General features: G+C 39.2%; 1 protein-coding gene across 1 annotated transcript in view; it reads right to left on the bottom strand.

Moving 5' to 3' along the window:
• DSG2 (desmoglein 2) overlaps positions 1 to 22,585 on the bottom strand; it is a 47,225-nt gene that overhangs the window by 17,239 nt on the left and 7,401 nt on the right. Inside the window, exons 2-8 of the mRNA XM_045781872.2 lie at positions 10,326 to 10,361; positions 8,586 to 8,720; positions 4,602 to 4,763; positions 4,322 to 4,466; positions 3,353 to 3,519; positions 1,322 to 1,459; positions 1,021 to 1,206 (exon numbers count right to left, since the gene is read on the bottom strand). Of these exons, the coding sequence (XP_045637828.2) occupies positions 1,021 to 1,206; positions 1,322 to 1,459; positions 3,353 to 3,519; positions 4,322 to 4,466; positions 4,602 to 4,763; positions 8,586 to 8,720; positions 10,326 to 10,361 (969 nt within the window). The remainder of the gene's footprint in view (positions 1 to 1,020; positions 1,207 to 1,321; positions 1,460 to 3,352; positions 3,520 to 4,321; positions 4,467 to 4,601; positions 4,764 to 8,585; positions 8,721 to 10,325; positions 10,362 to 22,585) is intronic.

The raw sequence follows: 22,585 nt of genomic DNA on the forward strand, positions 1-22,585 counted from the left end.
AATAAATGGTGCACATAATTATTACTGTGAAAATTCAAGTTAATATATCTCTATTCTGTTATATATTTATAGTGTTATTATTCCTCTTCTTGTGGTTAGACTTTACCTACTCTGTCATATAGTAAGTTTTTGTGAAAGTTTAGAAACTTCTGGAATTAACCTCTGTCTGTGTGTGATCAATGGAATAGTATTTTGAAAGCTGTAGCTTTGTGTTTTATTTCAAAATCTGATAAGCCAATTCTATCATAAACCATTTAAAAATACACGGATATTCTTTCTTACTTATAATGTTAGATAAAAACCCATCCTATAATTATAATTTTTGTATAAAAAAATTCTGTGGGGGTAATAAATTTCAAAGGTATAAGACCCATATACTTAATAGGACTATTTTTCTTTCACTGATTCAATTAAGCACAAGAAGTTAGAACACTGTGTTTCAAAAGGTGACCCTCGTACTGCTTATATTAGAATCACAAGTGGATTTCTGTTACAAAGGCAAGTTCCTGAGCTCCACCCCATCAGACTTGGTGACGGGGCCCAGGAATCTGCATTTGTGCCATGTAACTTTACAAGTGACTCTTAGGCATATTTAAGTATGAGGACAACCAGATTCGAGTTTTGTCAAATTATTACAGCTTTTGTTTTTAGATGCTATTAATGAGGTCTGGCTTTATGTTAAGTTGATCAAATAAGATATAGTCAATTGGGGATACTTAGTAGAGGCAAGAGGTCATGATATAAGAATGCCCTAGTCAGACACGGGCTACAAGCAAGACAGGAAGTGTGCTGAGCAATAATGATGCTGGTATCATGTTGTCAGATAAGGGTTCGAGTTTCCTGATCTGAATTTGGACTGTAGTGTGACCATTTACTAACCACAGAACTTGGACAAATAGGGGGGGTCTCCAATCTCAAACAGTTGTGGTGTTGGTTGAGTATGTAAGGCAGTCTTTAGTACAATCATTTCTTCCTCTGCACCAACTTTTCCCATTCCAATTTTGAACACTAAGTACTTACCTTAATAAGGGTCACGATTCCTTCATTAGTTTGAGTATCAGTTTCTATGTGGAAATAACCCATTTCATTTCCTGATACGATTGTAAAATTCGCTAACCAATTATCAGAGCCTATTTCATCTGCATCGAACACTTTTATGCGCATAACTTCTACATTGGCTTGATTTTCTTCAACTACCCCTTCAGTCTGCAAAACATAAACATAGGGTTTTTATTTTAATGTAGCACAAACGCAAGCGATATATTCTTAGGTAGGACAAAAATATGAGTAAGTAGATATCTTTTATAAAAATAATAGCTACCATTTCATTTTTGACTACAGGTATATTGTCATTGACATCCAAAATACGAATCTGAACTTGAGCTTGCTTTACTGGTTTATCTGTTACTTGTCCATTGCCGTCTCTTGCTTCTACCGTCAAAGTATAGCTGCTGTGTTCCTGCAAGACAATGAAAAATACCCATCTGGGGTGAAAGTGAATCACTCCCAAATCTGTCTTTCTAGTTCATTTCATCCTTAAGAGAAGGAACCACAGTATATTTTATTCATAAATATGTTTTATGATCTGTTATTCATGCGAAGATGCTGTTTAGTTGCCGTCAGAGCATGTCTAGAAGCCAGAAAAAGCCTAGAGAAGTTGTTGGTAGTCAAATTCTTAAATATGTCACTGGTGACATTATCAGGAAATGAGTCTCTCCTTAAAATAGTCTGTGCACAAAGGAGTGCCATTCAAAATGTAGTTTGCTCTATATGGAAATGACGGGGGTGGTTATAAGAATTGGTTCTTTCTTCATTTTTAGCTAAGAATTAAGCAAGGAAAACCTCGTCCCCAAGAAAAGTTCGCCGGCAAGGAAAAAATGGGGTTGACTTTGCCCAGACATTCTAAGAGGTGTGATTCTTAGAGAACCTGTCCTGGAGAATGATGTCTTACATGCTACTCCAAAGTGAGCCCTTCTCTTCCACACGGTCCCCTTATGATAGCTCCATTAGGGATAGCTGGAGTTTAAGAAAAAGCAGGGGCAGCCAGTGCCAATGCATGGGGGTCCTGTGTGGGACAGAACTGCTCAGTGCAAGTCAGGACAACTGAGGCCCTGGAGCCACTTGCTTGGATTCCAATTTTGTCACTTACTAGCCGTGTTGGATACACACTTAATCCTTTTGACCCTTGGTTTCATTCTGTGTAAAATGGGGATAATAATTGGATCTGCCTCACAGAGTTTTTAGGTGGATTAAATGGATTAATCTATGTAACATGCTTTGAATAGCACTTGGGACACAGTAGACGCCCACTAAGTGACAGACATCACTATTGGCTAAACTTGCCCTATTTCACAGACAGCAGCTTATCACAAATCAGGATAGTTAAAAATAATGCTTTTCCATTCTAGTTTTATGTAAAAAGTACAGACTAGAATTTTAGGAGTAATAATATTCTTTAATTCTACAGAGATCCTGTTAGCCATGTTGGGCACAATCTTCTTCTCTGGCCAAAACAAAATCATTTTTCCCAAGAAATACAAAACACCATGACTGCCCCGGATGATGATTTATGTTTGACGACAATACAGTGTTCTTAGGATTATCCACATTTTCCTCGTGCACACTGTTAAAACCTTCATCTATGTAGCATTTAAAAATCTCCTATTTCCTGTTTTTATCTCAAATTTTCCCTTTGAGTTAGAAATAAAAAAGTGAAATGTTTGAGAATAGCCTGCCTGGAATCCCATTGAAATTGTCCTCCAATTTGGGATTTACAACAATTCTTTCCTTTACAAGTATTTCTATTATCCTAAGTAGGACTCCTATGTCCATCTCTGTTCCTCCCTCTGTATCTGTATTGGCCGTGGAGGAGATTCCTGATGTTTCATTACAGAAGCACCAATTACGGAACATTGCGTTTGGACGCTCTAGCAAACAGAATCCTGACTGGAGAGGCCCTAGAACAGAGCTGTCCGTATGGAATTTTAAATTTTCCAACAGTCAGATTTTAAAAAGTTAAAAAAAAAAAAAAGGGAATACTACATGCAATCAACAGAATATTACTAAGGTGATGTGTTACACTTTTTATTCATGCTCAGTCTTTCCAAGCTGATGACTTTTACATTTCTAGCACATCTCAGTTTGGGTGAATCACAGGTCAAGTGCTCAATGGCCACATATGGCTAATGGCCACCATATTGGACTGCACACTGCGAGAAGAGGGTATTTCTAGGAGTTATCCTATAAATGAAGAATATGTAAGAAAGTAAGAAAATTAGAAAAGAAAGGGAAAGGAAAACCTGAAAAGATAAAGAAGAGCTTAGAAGATGAGCAACATAAAATACCAACTCACCTCTCTGTCCAAGGTGAAACTGGTTGTATAAATCTCCCCTGTGTCTTTATTTAGGTAGAACACTGGAGGGTAAGCAGGCTCCTGAGATACGATTCTATAGGAAATTTTAGAATTCAGGGTATTGGGCTCATCTGCATCTGTTGCACTGATTTTCATCACAAGGGTATCTGGCGTTAGAAACAAAGGTCTCCAAGGTGAAACGACTTTAAGCACAAGTTCTGTACATTATTATTCTCTTTATAATTTCAGCCTGTTCACAAAAGGATTTCAAGCGCTTATCAAAATCACAGTTTACCAAGATGAAAAACTTGAATTGGATGAGAAAGTAAGGGTAAATGGGGTGCAGAAATAGGAAAGATAAGAAGAGGGCAACGCTGCAAATTTATTTATAATAGCTCTAATAATCAATACAAAGAAAGAAGGATGGGCAGGTACAAATACATGCTTAGTAAAATACAAACAATTCAGGAGAAGCATAGCTGTCCTTTATATTATGATCAAAGAGAAATCTCTCCTGCAAGTCTTCACATGGACCACTGCATTGGACCATGTGGTCAATATTTCTATTATAGAAATAATATAAGTCAAAGGTCAGCCAACTACTGCCAGTGGGCCAAAGCCAGCCAGCCACTTGTCTCCGTAAATAACATCTTATGGGGAACGCAGCCACACCCATATGTTTACATGTTGTCTATGGCTGCTTTCCAGCTACAAGGCAGCACAGTTGTTACAGAGACCTAACCCGTCACATCGATCTACCATATCTGTTCTGAGGGTAAAAAAAGATGTCATGTAAAGCCTTTAGAACATATCACAGAAAAGCAGTTCCCAACCTAGACTGATAGATTTATGACCATTTGTCCTGCGGGTAGTACTCAGCCTCCATCAAGATATAGGATTTAGTGTTCAGATACATTATGGGGTTAACGTGACTGGTGGTACTCATTCATAAAATTAACAAACTCTGACCTGATGCGCTTAGCTCTTCGATAGACCCAGCAAAGACGTCCTGTGTGAACACTGGCTCATTGTCATTGATATCAAGAACTTTAATGCGAAGTTCTAATGGTTTCTCCAGATTGTTTCCTCTTTCATCCAAAGCATAACCAACTAGCTGAAATCATGACATAAATAATAGAAGAGATTAAATGTTAAGCTAAGGTAATTAAATTACCACAATGCAAAAATAAATCGTTACTATTACCAAAGAAAAACTACAAACTAATTAATGTAAAACTATTCTTCTTACCAGAAAACTTGGCGTTTCTTCTCGATCAAGAATCCTGGTGATGTTCAATTCTCCCGTGTTTTTATTAAAGACAAACACACCAAATGGTGGTTCTGTGATCCCTTTTCCAGTATATTTGTATGTAATTTTTAGTCCTTTTTCTTCTGCAATATCAGAATGTATCTAACATAAAAATAATAGAAGAATGCCCCAAGTTAAGCTCTCTGTAACTTAAATGCACATATTTTTTAATGGAAAATTTCCCTTTGAAGTTGTCATAATATTGATAGGAGAGAGGGAGAGTACATAAGCCCTCAAGGGAAGATGTGCTGATGTCAGAAAACCTGGGTTCAAATCCTGTCTCAGCCACTTACCGGTTACGTGATACTCAGAGTTACTTAACCTCTCTGTGCCCCAGTGTTCCTATCAGTAAAATGGAGAGATACTACTGCCTACCTCTTAGGGTTGCTATGAAACTAAGATATCATTAAGGGTATATCTTGGGACGACAGATTTTAAATTTAGTACATGAGGAGGGGCACACAGGTGGCTCAGTCATTTAAGCATCAGACTCTTGATTCTGGTTCAGGACATGATCTCAGGGGCATGAGACTGAGCCCAGTGTCGGGCTTTGCTATGGGTGTGGAGTCTGCTTGAGATTCTCTCTCCCTCTCTCTCTGCCCCTCCCCCACTCTCTCTCTCTCTAAAAATAAAATAAAATAAAATAAAGTTTATATTCAGCACATGAAGGAAAAAATTGCGGTGTCAAAATCACTTCTATAAATCCATTCGATCATGTGGAGAGTGTGAATAAGGCATCCTTCTATAGAGGGATTAAAAAAGTCAACGCCTTCCCTGTTTGGAACGCCTCAGGAAATTCATGCATCTAACCCATTTCAAATGTGTTCTGTAGCCGGCATCTTCTTTTTCTATAAACAATTTCATTCGTGTCTGTCATTCTTCATTAGTAAATATGTCTCTATGGCTCCCTACTGGTTCCTTAATTTTCTTCTTCAGACATCATAGAAGCCGTCGCCACTCACCTACCCAGTCACTTCTTTATCCAGGATTAGTTACAGGTCCTTCCTATAGGTTTCCCAACATGCACTGGGGCTGGGGAACTGCTGTTGAGAATGACCAAGGAGACAGCACATGGGGGCCTCCAACCTCCTGCTACACCAGCTCTGCTCCTGGAGTGGAATGGTGAACCTGGGGCAGTCCGTGATTACCCTTCACTGAACTTCTGTCTCTATCTGTTTGTCTTTGTCTTTCTCTTGTACTTCTGTATGTCTCTGTTTTTTGCCAAGTATATACATATATATACAAACACGTGCATACACATGTGTGTAGTATTCTAGATCTTCATGTACTAATTATACATTACATCATGCTATTTAGGTTAAAAATAAAACAAAACTGTGTGTGGACATACCTGTTTGTTTATATATGTGTATACATAAGAGTATGTAAGTATACACATACTTAACAAATTTCTTAAGATTTAGAGGATACTATACTGTTGATAGCATTACCTCTACATAGAGAATGTGGGAAGTTGGGGAAATTCAACTTATACTCATGTACCAAATTTAAAATCTGTCTTCCGAAGATATACCCCTAAAATTTATGTAAATTTTACATATGTAACGACTCATGTAATTAAGATTACTAAGAACAACTAATGCTTATTGAATCCATGCATTTTGGAGAAACCTACTGAAAAAATGTATGAATGACTCACACACCTCAGAAAACCAAACCAAACCAGCAAACTTAGTTGCTTGTATCCATACTATTATGTAAAGCCATAATTAAAAATTTGGATTTTAGAAGGCTTTTATGAAAAGAACCTGTTGCTAGACAGAGGAAATCATTGTCTTCTGTTCTGTAGCTGCTCTTCCTTTGAAGGAGCTCTTCATGCATGATATTTATAATGTCGGAAAGATAAAGATAACACTTGGATATGAACAAGTATTCATTCACACAAATGTTTCCTGACCCCCGCACTGGATGCTGGTATTGCCTGGGGTCCAGGGCATGAGCTGTGAGCCTAAGAACTAAGCCCCTGCCCCCCGTGAGCTTACACTCTACAAGGGAGCCAGACTACAAGCCAGCCAATGTAGGGCATGTCATGTAGTACAATGCACTCTAACTAGGCTGAAACGGGAGTGAAGGGATAGAGAGAGGGGGTGTGGCAGAAAAGGGAACTCTTTTAGGGGATGACACTTGGGAGGAGGCTTGATGCTGTGAGATACTGCAAGTAGCCTTGGGGAAGGGATTCCAGGCACGGGGAACAGCAAGGGCGAAGGGCGAGGAGTTGGGAAGAGTTTGTGTTGGTTTAGGGATGTAGGAGAGTGGGAGATGGGGGCTGTTAGAAGCTGAGGTAAGAGAGGAGGTCTTGTCTTAGAGCTCTTATAGGTCAGAGTAAAGAATATTCCTTCCACTGCAGCAGGAAGTCATCAAAAGACCTTTGCTAAGGGGGCGAACATGTTTTGATTTGTCTTTTTAAAAGATCACTCTGGCTGCTTTCTGGAGAATGGACTGTGGCAGGGTGGGGGATGGCAAGAATGAAGCAGGCAGATAAAGTCAGGGGCTCTTTTGCTATCGCAGGTCAGAGATGACACGGACTTGGACGATGGGGGTGGCCATGGAGAGAAGTGAGCAGATCTGGAATATATTCTGGAGGTAGAACTGATAGTGCCTGCTACATTTTTGAAAAACTGGGTAGAATTATAGTGCCATTGACTGACATGGGGAGAACTGATGCAGAACAGCTTTAGGGGAAAAATCAAGGGCTCAGGTGTGAATGCTAAGTCTGAGATACATACTAGCCGGATTATCATCTAATTTATCAAAAAACAGGACACTTTAAAAAGGGGACTATTAATTGTTAGGCCAGGACAATGGGTACACACCAAGGATGTATGGTCACCCCCCCTATTAAGCACCAGTTCTTTTCATTTTGAAAATTACTTTTTATTTTTAGGGTGGCAGAATATACTGTCCCCAAATAGGTCACTTTGGTGTAGGATTGTTTTGAGCTGAAGGCAATTGAAAAGCAGATTCAAGAAAGTTTTCTGTCCTTCCCCTATGTGCCTAAAAGCAGGCCATAAATTTGAAAAGGTGTCCGCCCTCCCTTCTCTACCAGGAAGGACGAATTTTAATCATCAGAGACAATTTTAGACCCTTATCAGTTTAGATATGGCATCAGGCATCCACGTAATGAGCTGTCTTCACTAGTCTTTCTCTATCACTGGTTCCCCACATATTTACCCTCCCACAATTTTCCATCCCGAGAGATTCAAGGACTTTTTCTTTTGTCTTGTCACTTCTCTAAAAGTTTACTGTTGCTTTGCTAAGATGCTTTATAAGCCCCAATTCTAACCAAACTTTTGAATTATTCATCTCTGGGTACTCCCATGTGTTACAGGAGCAATATGCATATTAATAAACTTGTCTGTTATTCTTCTGCTAATCTGTCTTTTGTCAGTCCAATTTATAGGGCACCAGTAAGAGAACTTAGGGAGGGTAGCAGGAAAAAGAACCTTTTCTCCTCTACATATAATATCCTTTTTTGAGTATTGTAGCCCTCTCTCTTAAACAAAGATTCAACTAGTGTCAGAGTCCTGACTCTTAGGTGAATCAAATCCCCAAATCATAGAATACATATAGAATATTAAAAGACTCAGTAAGTACATCATATTATTCTCCTTAAATTTAAAAATGAACGTAAAAGTCTTCTCCCACTATATTTCAATAATATACATATATTTCCTATTTCTCTGTAGAAGGTAACTTTTTTTTTAAAAAAGATTTTATTTATTTGACAGAAATAGACACAAAGAGAGAGGGAACACAAGCAGGAGGAGTGGGAGAGGGAGAAGCAGACTTCCAGCTGAGCAGGGAGCCTGATGTGGGGCTCAATCCCAGAACACTGGGATCATGACCTGAGCTGAAGGCAGACGCTAAATGACTGAGCCATCCAGGCGTCCCCGTAGAAGGTACCTTGGCAATCGGATTCCTTTTGGACAGATCTTCTCCTTCCCGAAGAGCCACAGGGGCGGTGATCCAGGCACGCTTTTGCCGCACTGAGTGAGTGTGCTTAGGAAGCAGAGTATTGTCATTTTCTGTGTTTAAGACCTACAACAATAAAATATTGTCAAACAATTATTAAGTATCCTAAAACATTAGTATGGTCTTCTGTAATGTATTAAAACTTTAAAAATTGTCACACATATCTTAAGGTATAAATTTCATATTTTTTAATGGGGTTCATTTTCAAAGAGGAAGTATATACACTCTAACAAACTCCATAGGCATTCAAGAAATTGTCTCTAAATCAGGAGAATGGTATAGTTTTGCTTTTATCAGTAAGAACAGATTTCCCAGAGTGAAGAGTTACAAAGGCTTGTTGAAGCGTCTAGACTAAGGCCTAAGATGGAGTCGCCTATGCTAAGCTCCAGATCAATACATTGGAACCTAACTAAATTTCTGTGCGTGGCTCTCCCGGAAAAGGAAGGCCTAGGCCAAGCAGTCAGCACTGACCTGCTCAGGACTGTATCATATCTGCACCAGGTCCAAAGTGATTCTGTTCTAACCAATCAGCAAATACCTAGTGTAACTTCCTATTCTCTGGGAGCTGGGGTCTACAAAGCCCTCTCGTTTGTACAACTATTTTCTAGACTGGATGCTTCCCTATTCATGAATCATTGGATAAAGCCAACCAGATCTTTTCAAGATTTATGATCGTTAGATTGTTCTTTTAACAGCCTAGTGTAATTGAGTGACCATACAAATAGGCAAATTAAAAAATAATATAGTGTGTCAAAAATATTCTTTCCTTACTGAAAATGAAGTTTCATTTTTCTGGGGTGGCTTATAGTTTAAGAATGAATTATTAAACATTTTAAAACTAAATCTGAGTAACTACCCTGTGGCATTGATTTAACTAAAACCAAGTGAAACTGTCTGTTAATGAATTTATTGTTTAAAGAATGAGATAAAAGATTAAATAATCCGTCTTTCGTTTTCAGAACTTTAAGTAGAAGAGATTTATTCTGTATATTTTCAGTTGGGCTTTAATAGAAAAACATTTTATGCAAGGAAAGTTTCAATACAGCTGACCTAGTATATTAAGATCAGAAATGAATATTATACTAGGTTTATCACCTTACTTATTTTGCTGCTCTACATAACATGTATTTTTTTCAGAATATACTGCTTATCACTAGGTCACTGATTTTTTTTTTTTGTTTTTAGTTGAAAAAATTTTTCTAGAACTTAAAAAATTAAATTATGTAGCAAAACAGCAAAATAACATTATAGTTTATAATGTAAAATATAAAACTTCATTCTACTTTTTCTCTCACACTTTGGAGTATTCACTGGTAACTGCCTGATGATCTTGTCTTATGACCATACAGTTGCACATGTTTAAGCTCTTTGTCCAAAAAAATGGAACTATACCATACCTCTTATTCTGCCCCTTGATTTTTCATTCAGTACCTCATCATGGACATTCTTCATGTACCCTAAGTTGTTTTACCATTCTATCAATGAACATTTAGATTGTCACAAAATGCTGCTTTGAACATCCCTGGGCACATATTCTGTGCCCTTCACTGAGTGGGAATGGCCAGGTCTAAGGGAGCGTGCATTTTTAATCTGGTAAATCATAGCCAAATTGCCTTCCATGAAATTAAGCCTCTGAGTGCAAAAGACAGAAATAATCCCTTGGTTCCTTACCTCTAAATGGAGTCCATTTCCAAAGTTAAAGCAGATCTGGAAAATAAGATTATTTATTTGTTGTTTAATATAACTTATCACTCAATTCAGTTTAAATACTTGTTAATAAATTACCAATTGAATGGTATAGATAGTAAAAAAAGGTTTAACCACCACCATTACTATCCTCCTTTGTAAAAAAAAAAAAAAATTTAATTTTCCCCTTTGTCCCCCCCTCGACCCCCACCGCACCAGGGCCAGAGACAGGAATCTACATTCTTCTTGATCCACACTGCCTCCTCCAGGAATCTCAGAACACAACTAATATCCACCTCATGTTCTCAGGGACCTACATAACTTTCCTCAAGTCCTTTAGTGTGAAATGCACCCTCCACTCCTGGCTCCGCTAACTCCCTTCATTTCCAGGGTCATCCATGTGACCACCCATATTCAGACTTCACACTTAAATCTGACCAACTCTTTTCTTTGGTTATCAAGCACTGTCACATCTGGGCTTCATCGTCACACAGAACTAAATACAGTTTTGCTTACTCTAAAATCTGCACAATAGGGGGGCACCTGGATGGCTTAGTCTGTTAAGAGCCCGCCCAACTCTTGATTTTGGCTCAGGTCATGATCTCAGGTTCCTGAGATCCAGCCCCACCTTGGGCTCTGTGCTCTGTGTGGAGCCTGCTTAAGATTCTCTCTCCTTCTGCCCCTCCCCGCCATGCCCTCTTTCTAAAAAAATAAATTTAAAAAAATCTGCATAATAAAATCCTATCCTGCCCTTCGACTTTTGCTTCCCTGTCTTTTTTTAAAATTTAAATTCAATGAGCCAACATATAGAACATCATTAATTTCAGATGTAGATTTCAGTAATTCATCAGTTGCATATAACTATCACATCACATGCCCTCCTTTTTGCCTGTCACTCAGTTACCCCATCCCCCCACCCACCTCCCCTTCAACAACCCTCAGTTTGTTTCCCATAGTTAAGAGTCTCTCATGGTTTGTCTCCCTCTCTGATTTCTTCCCATTCAGTTTTCCCTCCCTTCCCCTATGATCCTCTGCACTACTTCTTATATTCCATGTATAAGTGAAATCATGTAATTGTCTTTCTCTGATTGACTTATTTCACTCTTGCTGCCCTTTACAGTCCAATAATCTCTTGGTTTCATTTTTCCCCTGGCTTAATTTAAACCAGTTATTATTATTTTTTAAAGATTTTATTTATTTATTTGAGAGAGAGACAGAGAGAGCATGAGCAGGGGTAGGGGCAGAATGAGAGAGAGAGAGGGAGAAGCAAACTCCCCTTTCAGTGGTGAGCCCATCGCGGGGCCTTATCTGAGGACCTAGAGATCATGACTCGAGCAGAAGTCAGATGCTTAACTGACTGAGCAACCCAGATGCCCCTAAACAAGTTCTTTCTAAAATGGTAGCCACATGTGGCTATTTACACTTAAATTATTTTAAATTAATAATTCATTTGCTCACTATTCACACTAAGCAACTGGCTTGCAAACATTTGCAACATTGTAGATAGCTCTATTAGACAATGTTAATAGATCATCGCCACCCATTCCAAAGACGTTGTCAGTGACTCATTCTCTTGACTTTCTAATATTCCAGCTTCACTTCTTCCCCAACTCTGTGAGCCTGTTACTCTCTCTGATTCTGACCCTGTACTGGCAACAATGCTAGACAGGGTCATAGAGGCTGAATGGACCCATCATATCCATTCACTTCCTAATAGCTGCTCCCTCCACAGGGGTGGTGATTCCTTTCTAGGGTGACCATGTGCAACCTTTGCCCAGGAAAATCTGGATGACACCTGCTATGTAGGTATCCCATCTGTATAACCCCTTCATTCTCAAATGTGTGCTCATTCAGACCATAAATTATAAAGTTGCCCTATCTTTGTATAGTAGCCCTATCGTGCCATTCCACACTTCAGGAGACTACCCCAATCACATGGACCACACCTCTGAACCCACTCATTCTTAGATGATCTCACCTTTTATCTGAGATTGTATCTTCAATCCTCCTCTCCTTCCCTGCTTTCTCCAAGACAGAGGTGTCCTGATTCCCTTCCAAAGTTAACCATCATCCGTATGCTTTACCTTCAACTTTCTTTCTTTTTTTTTTAAAGATTTTATTTATTTATATGACAGAGACAGCCAGCGAGAGAGGGAACACAAGCAGGGGGAGTGGGAGAGGAAGAAGCAGGCTCCCAGCGGAGGAGCCCGATGTGGGACTCCATCCTGGAACGCCAGGATCACGCCCTGAGCCGAAGGCAGCTGCCTAACGACTGCGCTACCCAGGCGCCCCACGAATAGTGCTTCTTAAGCTTTAATGTGCATTTTGGTCACTGGGGATCTTGTTAAATTTAGATTTTAATTCAGTAGGTGTGCAGTTTAGCCTTACACTCTGCTTTTCTAACCAGCTTTTAGGGGATGCTGACATTGCTGGTTCTTGAGTAACAAGGTTATAGAATGTGATTGGAATATCAATTGTTTGTTTAAGGTTAAAGACAATGAAGTTCACCTTATTCACTATTGTCTTAGTACTTAACACAAGAAACTTCATCATTCTTTTTTTTTTTTTTTAAGATTTTATTTATTTATCTGACAGAGATAGAGACAGCTAGCGAGAGGGGGAACACAAGCAGGGGGAGTGGGAGAGGAAGAAGCAGACTCATAGCGGAGGAGCCTGATGTGGGCTCGATCCCATAACGCAGGGATCACACCCTGAGCTGAAGGCAGACGCCCAACCGCTGTGCCACCCAGGGGCCCCGAAACTTCATCATTCTTGATTACTAATATCTTGAATGCAGAGAATCTTATATTTCATGAATTTAACATTAAAAAATTTTAATTGCAAATATATATGGAAGTAGAGTGAATGGTACAATGAACACCCACAAAACAACGCCTAGTTCCAATCATCTAGCACACACTTTCTTTAAAAATAGGTTTTTTTAGGGGCACCTGGTGGCTCAGTCGGTTGTGTCTGACTCTTGATCTCAGCTCAGGTCTTATCTCAGGGTTGTGAGTTCAAGCCCCACACTGGGCTCCACACTAGGCATGGAGCCTACTTACAAACAACAACAACAACAACAACAACAACAACAAAACAAACCCACAACTGTAAAAAAATAAAAAAAATATTTTTTGAAATTTAAGAATAACTTTAAATTTACATAAATGTTGCAAAGATAGTGCAGAGTTCCCTTACCCATTTTCCCCAGTGACAGTTTAAATAATAACTATTGTACACTTGTCAAATTTAAGATAATGACATCGGTATATTTATATAATGCAGAATTAGCTAAATTCCAGACTTTGTTCAGATTTTATCATTTTCCCCCCTTAATGTCCTTTTTCTGTTCCAGCATCCATTTAGGATCCCAGACTGGATCTGGACTATCTTCTCTGGTCTGTGACTGTTTTTCAGTCTGTTCTTATTTATGATTCTGGCAGTTTTGATATTGGCCAAGTATCCTAAAAAAGGTCCTCCAGTTTGGTTTTTTCTGTTGGTTTACTTCATGATTAGACCAGGGTGATGTGTTTTTGGAAAGAACGCCATGGCACTGTGAAGTGCCCCTGTCATCACATTATATCAGGGGTAAATGATATCCATATGACATTATTGGTGAACGTAGACTTTGCAGGTTTCTCCACCATAAAGTTACTACTTTTCCCCTTCCCTACTCTATTCCCTACAAGTGAGTCACTAAGTCTAGCTCTCCTTTGGGGTGGGGGGCTTGGTGGAGGAAAGAGACTAAGCCCCACTTCCTATGATAGAGGCATGTATACATATTACTTGGAATTCTTTGGCAAGAAAGCTTTGTCTCGTCTTCCCTCATGTCTTTATCTATTTAATCATTTACATCAGTATGGACTCATGTGTATTTATTTTATTCTATGGGTTATAATCCAGTAATATTTTATTAATTTTGTTCCAACAGTTCCAGCTTGGGGCACTGGAAGATCTTTCAGGTTAGATTCTGTTCCTATGTTGGGCATGTTCCCATCTTTTTGTTTTCTGAGCTCTTCCTTACTGTCTAGCATCACAAGATGCTCCAGGGTCACCTTATACTTCTCCCATCCCAGCTTTATAATGAGCCATTTCTCCAAGGAGCCTTGATTTCTAATATTGGAGGATGGTATTAAGAAGCCAAGATCTGGATATAGATGTAGCAAACACAATACAAAATTGCTCCCCGTCTCCTCTACCACTTTTTTCAGGGGAATCATAAAGATAGAGCTTTCTTAACTTTGTTATTACAAAAGAGACTCTGTTCTAATTATCTTTGAGAAGTAGTATCACCTAGTGGAAAGTGCATGACTTTGGAAATAGTCATACCTAGATTAGAATCCCGATTCTGCTCAATAAATTGATTTAATCTGTTTCCTTATCTGTAGCATAATACATTGGTGGCAGACATTTTCAACTGTAGAGCTAATTGCCATTTCCTCTCATTTTAGCATTGACAGAACCCCATTCTGTTCAGGTAGCAAGTAGACCCTGCCTAGCTGCTGGAGCTGAGTAATGATTGGTATATGCCAAAGTATCACAGTCTCATTCACTTTGATGGGGACTAGGCATAAATGTATGTATTACTCAGCTAGGCTGCCATAACAAAATACTATAGATGGGGGGGCTTAAACAACAGGAATTGGTTTCTTACAGTCATGGAGGCTGGAAAGTCCAAGATAAGGTACTGGCTGAGTCAGTTCCCAGTGAGGGCTCCCTTCTGGCTTGCAGAGAGCAGCTTTCTTGTTACGTCCTTACACAAGGAGGAAGAGCTCCAACTTGAGCTCTCCTGTCTCTTCTTGTAAGGGCACTAATCCCATCACCCTGGGAGTTAGAACCTCAGTACAGGAATTTGGGATTGGGCAGAAGGGGGAAGACAAACATTCAACCTATACAATGTGTAACAGAATTTTGGCCAATGAGATATCTGGAGGGTCTGGAAAAGACTTTCCTCATTGATAGGAAGAGAAGTATATGCACAGCCTCTCTTTTTACCTGCTTCTGGACATTGCTGAGCAATTTCAGGACATTTGGATGGAGCCATCTGTACCACGTGGAGAGAGCTAATAAAATGGCAGAGAAACCAGACTGAAACCATAACATCTTTGAGGTACAAAATTGGTCAAAACTGGAGTCACCCCATCTCTGGACCACTTTTTATGAGATATTAAATATTCTTTTTATTTAATCTACTTTCAGTTGGGTTTTGTTACTTGAACCTGAAAGCAAAATGATACACCCAGGTTGCAGGTTATGGTGCATATTAAAAGAAATAATATATGACTGTTATTACTGCTGCAGTGACTGCCATATACCAGACACTCAATAAATAGAACTATGATGGTATTTCCTTAATTCTATGACTTGCATTTTCCTCATCTTAAAATTTCTGAAATTTGGATTCATTCATGCCTTCAATTTCCTGAGCTCCTACAATATGCTAATAGAATGTTCTTATACCCTTGGGTTCTTACTTGTTGGAGAGACAGACAAAAACAGAATGTGATAGCTGTAAAGTAAATTAAAGCAGGGATAGGTAGAGACTGATTTAGGACTGTCAGGAGGCTCTCAGCAGAGATTTCATCTTCAAAGAGATTGGAATGGAATGGGGGAGCAAGTCAAGCAGACTGCTGCAAAAGGAAGAGCCAGGCATGAGGTGGGAATGGTATCAGTGATCAAGGCTGGTGCTGTAAGAGGGGAGTGAGTCAATGGAGATGATGTCAGGGCTTCTGGGGTGCTGGTAATCTTGTTTCTTGATCTGGTTGCTGGTCACACGCTGTGTTCAGTTTGTGAAAATTCAGTAATTCAGTACACTTGTGATATGTACACTTTTCCATGTGTTACACTAAAAAGTTACAGAAATTGATGTTCTTCTTAAAGCCAAGGGTGTCATGGAATAGTTCTGCATATAGTTACGCTATCTGCATTTTTATAACACCTGCTGCAGTGCTCTGTTCTCAGACACTTAATAAAGTATGATGGACTGAATATTTGCTCCACACTCGTACAAAAAATCCCAAAAGAACTGTACCAACATTTTGTCAATTGTGGAACTGTTTTGTTTATTTGATTAAGGAAACAGTTAAGGTCTTAACTATTCCTTTCTACTTACTCTAAGTAAATAATCTGGATGTTTCCTGGGAGACCACTGTTAACTCACAGACCACTTTCTTAATTTATACCCGTGGTTCACTTCAAATGGGGGAGATTTCCTGGGAGACCACTGTTAACTCACAGACCACTTTCTTAATTTATACCCGTGGTTCACTTCAAATGGGGGAGATTTCATGTATAACTTCCCTCTCCATCCTGGGGCCACCTGGATATTTGGTAATGTCTGGAGACATTTTTGGTTTTGAATCCTGTGTGGAGGGCAGGGAGGTAGTCAAACCAGGGTGAGCTACTACTGGCATTTAGTGGATAGACCAGGGATGTAGCTTAACATCCTGTAATGCACAGGACGGCTGCTCCCAACAAAGCATTATCTGGTTCCAAATGACGAAGCGCTAGGTTAAGAAACCCTGATTTAGAACTTGCATCTCTGATTGGAAGTTACCATAATAACTGGAGTCAAGAAAGTCATACAGATTTCAGAGGACTGTGGATTTATGTAAACTTCCAAATTGGTAGCATATTGCAGATAATATAAGTGGAATAGCTGATATTTTCTGACTTCTGTCCCCCATCCCCCCTCCTTCCCACTTCCTTTGAACATTTCCAGCTCTGTAAGTTTGAGTGACATCCTGTGGAGATGTTGTAAAAGGGTTTCAAACATTGGAAGAATGCCTGGACAAGACGACCATTATGGTTTCTCCTGAGTATGAAACCTATAGCTTTTTTCTCACAGGGAACTTGGTGACAGAAAAGTGTCATATGCAACATGCCTTTAAGACTAAAGAGGAAAAGTAAACTTCTAGTCTCTCTACCCAAAGAAGTAGTGTTTTTAGATGAAACAGAAAAATCCTTCAATCCAATTTACTGAAGTTAAAAACAAGTTTTTACTTTTACCATTGGATCCTATGCATCTTGTCAAAACTGGCCTTCCTGGTAACTGGCAAGAAAATAATTTTTTTTTTGACAGAGGCATTAGGGAAAGTCAAACATAACTGCAAAAATACTATCAATCAATGTACTGTTTGTTCTCAAGGTCAGCACTTCTAGAAAAGACTTCCTGTTCTGAAGTCACCTTGATGATTTAATAAGCACAATCCAGGAGGACTTATGAGTCACTGGATGACACTCCTTCTGATTGATATGTTTTTGATTTGGAATAGATGATCTTGGAGCTTTCTTCCATGTTTCTGAGTCCATGGTGAGATGACCCCTTAAACTTTAATAACTCAGACTAATAAATATCTTATTACAGATGGAAGTAGAGGGATACAAAGCAGTTTAAAAGCTCTTTCAACTTTGAGGCATTCTAATGGCTTATTATTTCCAATCAGCCAGAATTAACTTCATAGAGGTCAGTAGTGTGGTCAATAGACATACTTCAGGAGTCAAACAGAGATGATCTAGCATGCACCTGCTGTTCTTCAAACTCCTGACCACCCCCTGGATAATCACAGGAACACCTGTGTTATTTCTCTTTCTCACCCACCCTTCCAAAGAAGCAGAATGTTTTAAAATTCTTTGTTTCTCCATTTTACTGTGTGGAAGGCAAAATCAGAAACTGCTCTAAGGATCTGTGGTTTATCCCCAATCCACTCCTAAGGTGTTTGCAGCTTTGGCTAAAATAATCCAAAGGACAGGGGCGCCTGGGTGGCTCAGTTGCTAAGCGTCTGCCTTTGGCTCAGGTCATGATCCCAGGGTCCTGGGATCAAGCCCCGCAGTGGGCTCCCTGCTCTGTGGGAAGCCTGCTTCTCCCTCTCCCACTCCCCCTGCTCGTGTTCCCTCTCTCTCTGTGTCTCTCTCTGTCCAATAAACAAATAAAATCTTAAAAAATAAAATAATCCAAAGGAAATAAAAATGAGATAAAGGCCACAAATGCCAGTTGTTTATTTCCACTGATCACATATCCTGACTTTTCTATTTGTATAGACTACAGCTAGAGGTCTGGCTCACAGTAGCCTTTGTAGCCCCAAGAAGGTCATGGCAGAGCATCTGTAATCGCAGAACCTTATAGATTCAGAAGAGTTTAAGTGACGCAGTGCAGTAAGAGTGGACAGTGATTTTGGTGAGCTTCCCTGATCAACTTAATGTAGGTTAGATTTAGGTTAGAATTTCGCCTACCATACTCCTTCTCTTAATCTTCTTAATCTTTTCTAAATTTTTCTTCTTGAGGGAGGGGAGGTAGTCTTTATAAAATTGATTTTTTTTAAGGCTAAACATAATTTATTTAGACAATCCCAACTAAAAAATTTATATACTATATATTGATTGATATTTTATTCAACTTCTATTTGACCCATACATAAGTACAATTCCTAGTACTTTTACTCAAAAACTAATTTAAATATACAATTGAATTTGTTTTCACAGTTGGTACTTAAGAAAAAACCCTCAATAGCCAAGAAAAGCAGTATTTTGAACTTTAATTTTTCAATTCTGAACTTGAAATTGAATTTAAGTATGTAGTTAAACTACATATTTTAAATCTGAATGCAATAAATTATATGATTTGTCATAGCCATTTACCTGCTTTTCCAATGTTTGGGCTAATCTTAACGAAACAAATAGGGTACAGAGTGAGTCATACTGAAGCTAGCTCTAAAGAGGAAGATATTTTCCTTGGCAACATTTATTGCCTCAAAAATTTTTAAAATATGGATTTGGCAATGTGTGCTACCCTTGAGTTGTTAGGTCACATGGCGAATTCTTATTTCAAGTTGAGTTTTGTGTAATCATAGACAGCTCCTATTTCTTCCCTGATACAGACAAAAAACTGAAGGCCCAGAAAAGTCAATGTTATTTTATTTAGTGTACATTTCTTTGGCCCTTAAAACATTTTTATTTTTTTTAAAGATCAAGACCTGAGCTGATACCAGAGTCGGATGCTTAATCGACTGAGCCGCCCAGGCACCCTGGCCCTTAAAACATTTTTTAAAAAAAATCAGAGTTGCTAACAAGTGATCAAGTGTAAGCTTTTAAAATATGTAATCTTTTCTCTTCCTGTTTGTTTTCTAATAAGGATGTTAGGAGTGCTTCTCAAGCTTCAGTGGCATCAGAATCACCTTGTGAAAACACGGATGGCTGGGCTCCACCAGTTTCTGATTACAATTATTGGTCTGGGAGTCAGGGGCCATAAGAATTGGTCTTCTAACAAGTTTCCTGGTGATGCTGATGCTGCTGTTCTGGGATCACACTTCTAAAAACCACTGTATAAAAGCAGAGTAGCAAAGGAAAAGGAAGAAGAAAGCCTGCATAATTCATACACTGGATAATAAATCCTCAACTACAAAGATGTATGAAACAATAGATTCTAAATTAGGAAATTCAGTAACTGAGTGATTTTTATCCAAGAAAACTCTTCACTTTAGAAGTAATAATGTAATAGGATTACTTGAAATAGGGTTTTCCACCACTTTATACTTTTTCTAGTTTGAGTTTTACTGATCTTGAGCATTTATTATTTTTGAAATATTTTACCATTTTATTGGTACGTATTTTCTGTAATTGCTACGAATGCTTTTGGAATCAGGCAAAATAGTAGTCAATCTATGAAATACATCTCACATAAATTGACAGACAAAAATGATGGGTTGTTTCCACCTTTTTCCTACAATATAGTCCTGAAAATTAAACTTAAAAAAAAAAATGAAGAAAACCAGATTCCCAGCCACCCTCCCCAGAAGTCTAAGAAAAACCAAGAGCTTCAGACTGTCCCTTTTCACCATTAGATGGCACTGAGCTGTCAGTGAGGCAACATTTGACGCCAAGGCTCAAAGCGGGGAAACAGGCATTTCAACTGGCCTTAAATAAGGGGAGGCAAAATTTTAAAAAGTGAAAATCAAGGGCTTTAGAAAGTTGTATGGATCTTTTTGGAGAACTATTATCTGTGAAATTAGGCAAATCTTAATTTACATTTCTTCTCTCTCTCCCTTTTTTCCTTTTTTGAATAATTCTAACTTGTAATGAAACTAAACCAATGAATCTAGAAGTTCAAACCAGACTGATGACTAACTGGGCAGTAAATATTTCTTTTAAACAAATGAAATTCAGGTTATTCTTCCAGATTTCCCAAACATAGGAAGATACTTTGACTCCTGGGTTTTTAAAGAATACTTCTGTGTCCCAGACAGTTAGCTAGTGTATAGACAAGTGACATGTGGATTCTGCTCTGAAGCTTACAGTTTAGTAGGAGAGATAAAGAGTACATAAATTACTATAACGTAAGGTAGAAAAACTCAACTGTCGGAATGATAGCTGCAAAAACAGCTCTGGGGGAACTGGGGAGCTCAGAAAGGCAGAAATCACTTTCTGCTAGGGACATCAGGAGTGGTTTAGGGCAGGAAGTGGCACTGGGCTTGGCCTTAAGACGAGCTGAATCCGTGTTTGTGCAGATCGGAGGTGGAAGGAAATGATCCATATCAAAGGCAGCATGTGCCAGAACATGGAGATCGAGGGCAGTGAACAAGAAGTTTGGCAGTTTGGCACCTAGACTATGTTACGGTGGCAAGTAGGAAAGCAAGGACAAAGAGCTGCGCTAAGATTCTTCACTGACAGCTTCGGATTAGGGTTGCTCTAACACTAGAACTCCAGAAAGTTTTCTCGCAGTAGTGTGTAAGATGAAAGGCAGGTGACGGTTTGAACATTAAAGTAATAAGCCAGAGGAGATAGAATGAGGACCAGCACAGGGCAATAGCACGAGGATGGATGGGTGAAGGCGTATGTTTCAGAGGACACAACTAGTCCTTGGCAATGTCCCGTGTGCGGAGGATAGGGGAAAGGGTCAGAGACACTGAAATTGTACGTCCGAATGGCTAGAAGGATGCAATTCTCAGAGCACATCCTGTAGACATGCTAGGCTTAGATCCTGGGGAAAGAGATCAGACAATAAAGACTAGGGCACTGCGGCTCAAAGGCAGGCAGGGGTTACACTCACTCTGTCCTAAAGGCAGCACTCTCCCAGCCCCAGCTGTCACCACCCACTCTGCACCGCCCCTCTGCCCACTCAACTCTGATATGTCTCCCAGTGATGTGTGTACAGCATACCCCTCTACTGTGCTGGGATGGAAAAGGAGGTGAGAGCCACTGCAGCTTCCTAGAGGCGAAAGGACCCCCGGTAGAATATTATGGAAGCAAAGGAAGGAGATATTTGAAAGAAGAGATGATTAACAGTATTAAAACATGATGATTGACCTAAGTGTCTTTCCCAGTTTCTCAGCTGGAACTTTTGGGGTCTAAGGAGAATAGATCTCTAAGATGAAAAAGCGGGTAAGGGCAATTTAATTTAATGTAATATTTTTATTTTTAAGTTTCGAACCATTTTTCACTGAAGAATAATGGATATATAATATTGTATTAGTTTCAGGTGTACAACATAGTGATTTGATATTTATATACATTATAAAATGATCATCACAAGTCTAGGCAGTTAGGAGCTCTCATCATACATATTGTTACAATATTATTGAGTATATTCTCTATGTACAGTGTAGAGAATATAGTTTTATATATTTTATAACTGGAAGATTGTACCTCTTAATCCCCCCCCACACACCTATTGCATCTAACCTCCTGGCCCCCTATGGCAACCATCAGTGGTTTTTTTTTTTCTTTTAGATTTATTTATTTGAGGAGAGTCTCAAACTGACTCCATGACCAGCTCAGAGCCTGATGTGTGGCTTGATCTCATGATTCTGAGATCATGACCTGAGACGAAAAATAAGTCAGATGCTTAACTGACTGAGCCACCCAGGTGCCTCTCTTTTTCTAGTTCCTTTAGGTCTAAGGTTAAATTGTCTATTTGAAATTTCTTTTATCTCCTGAGGTGGGCCTCTATTGTTATAAAATTCCCTCTTAGAACTGCTTTTGCTGCATCCCATAGATTTTGGAACATTGTGTTTTCATTTTCATTTGTCTCCAGGTACTTTTTTTTTTTTTTTAAGATTTTTATTTATTTATTTGACAGAGACAGCCAGCGAGAGAGGGAACACAAGCAGGGGGAGTGGGAGAGGAAGAAGCAGGCTCCTAGCGGAGAAGCCTGATGTGGGGCTCGATCCCAGAACGCTGGGATCACACCCTGAGCTGAAGGCAGATGCTTAAGGACTGCACCACCCAGGCGCCCCTCCAGGTACTTTTTG

This window comes from Ursus americanus, chromosome 19 (assembly GCF_024610735.1).
Source record: "Ursus americanus isolate L20-20 chromosome 19, mUrsAme1.1.p, whole genome shotgun sequence".
Classification (NCBI taxonomy): Eukaryota; Metazoa; Chordata; class Mammalia; order Carnivora; family Ursidae; genus Ursus; species Ursus americanus.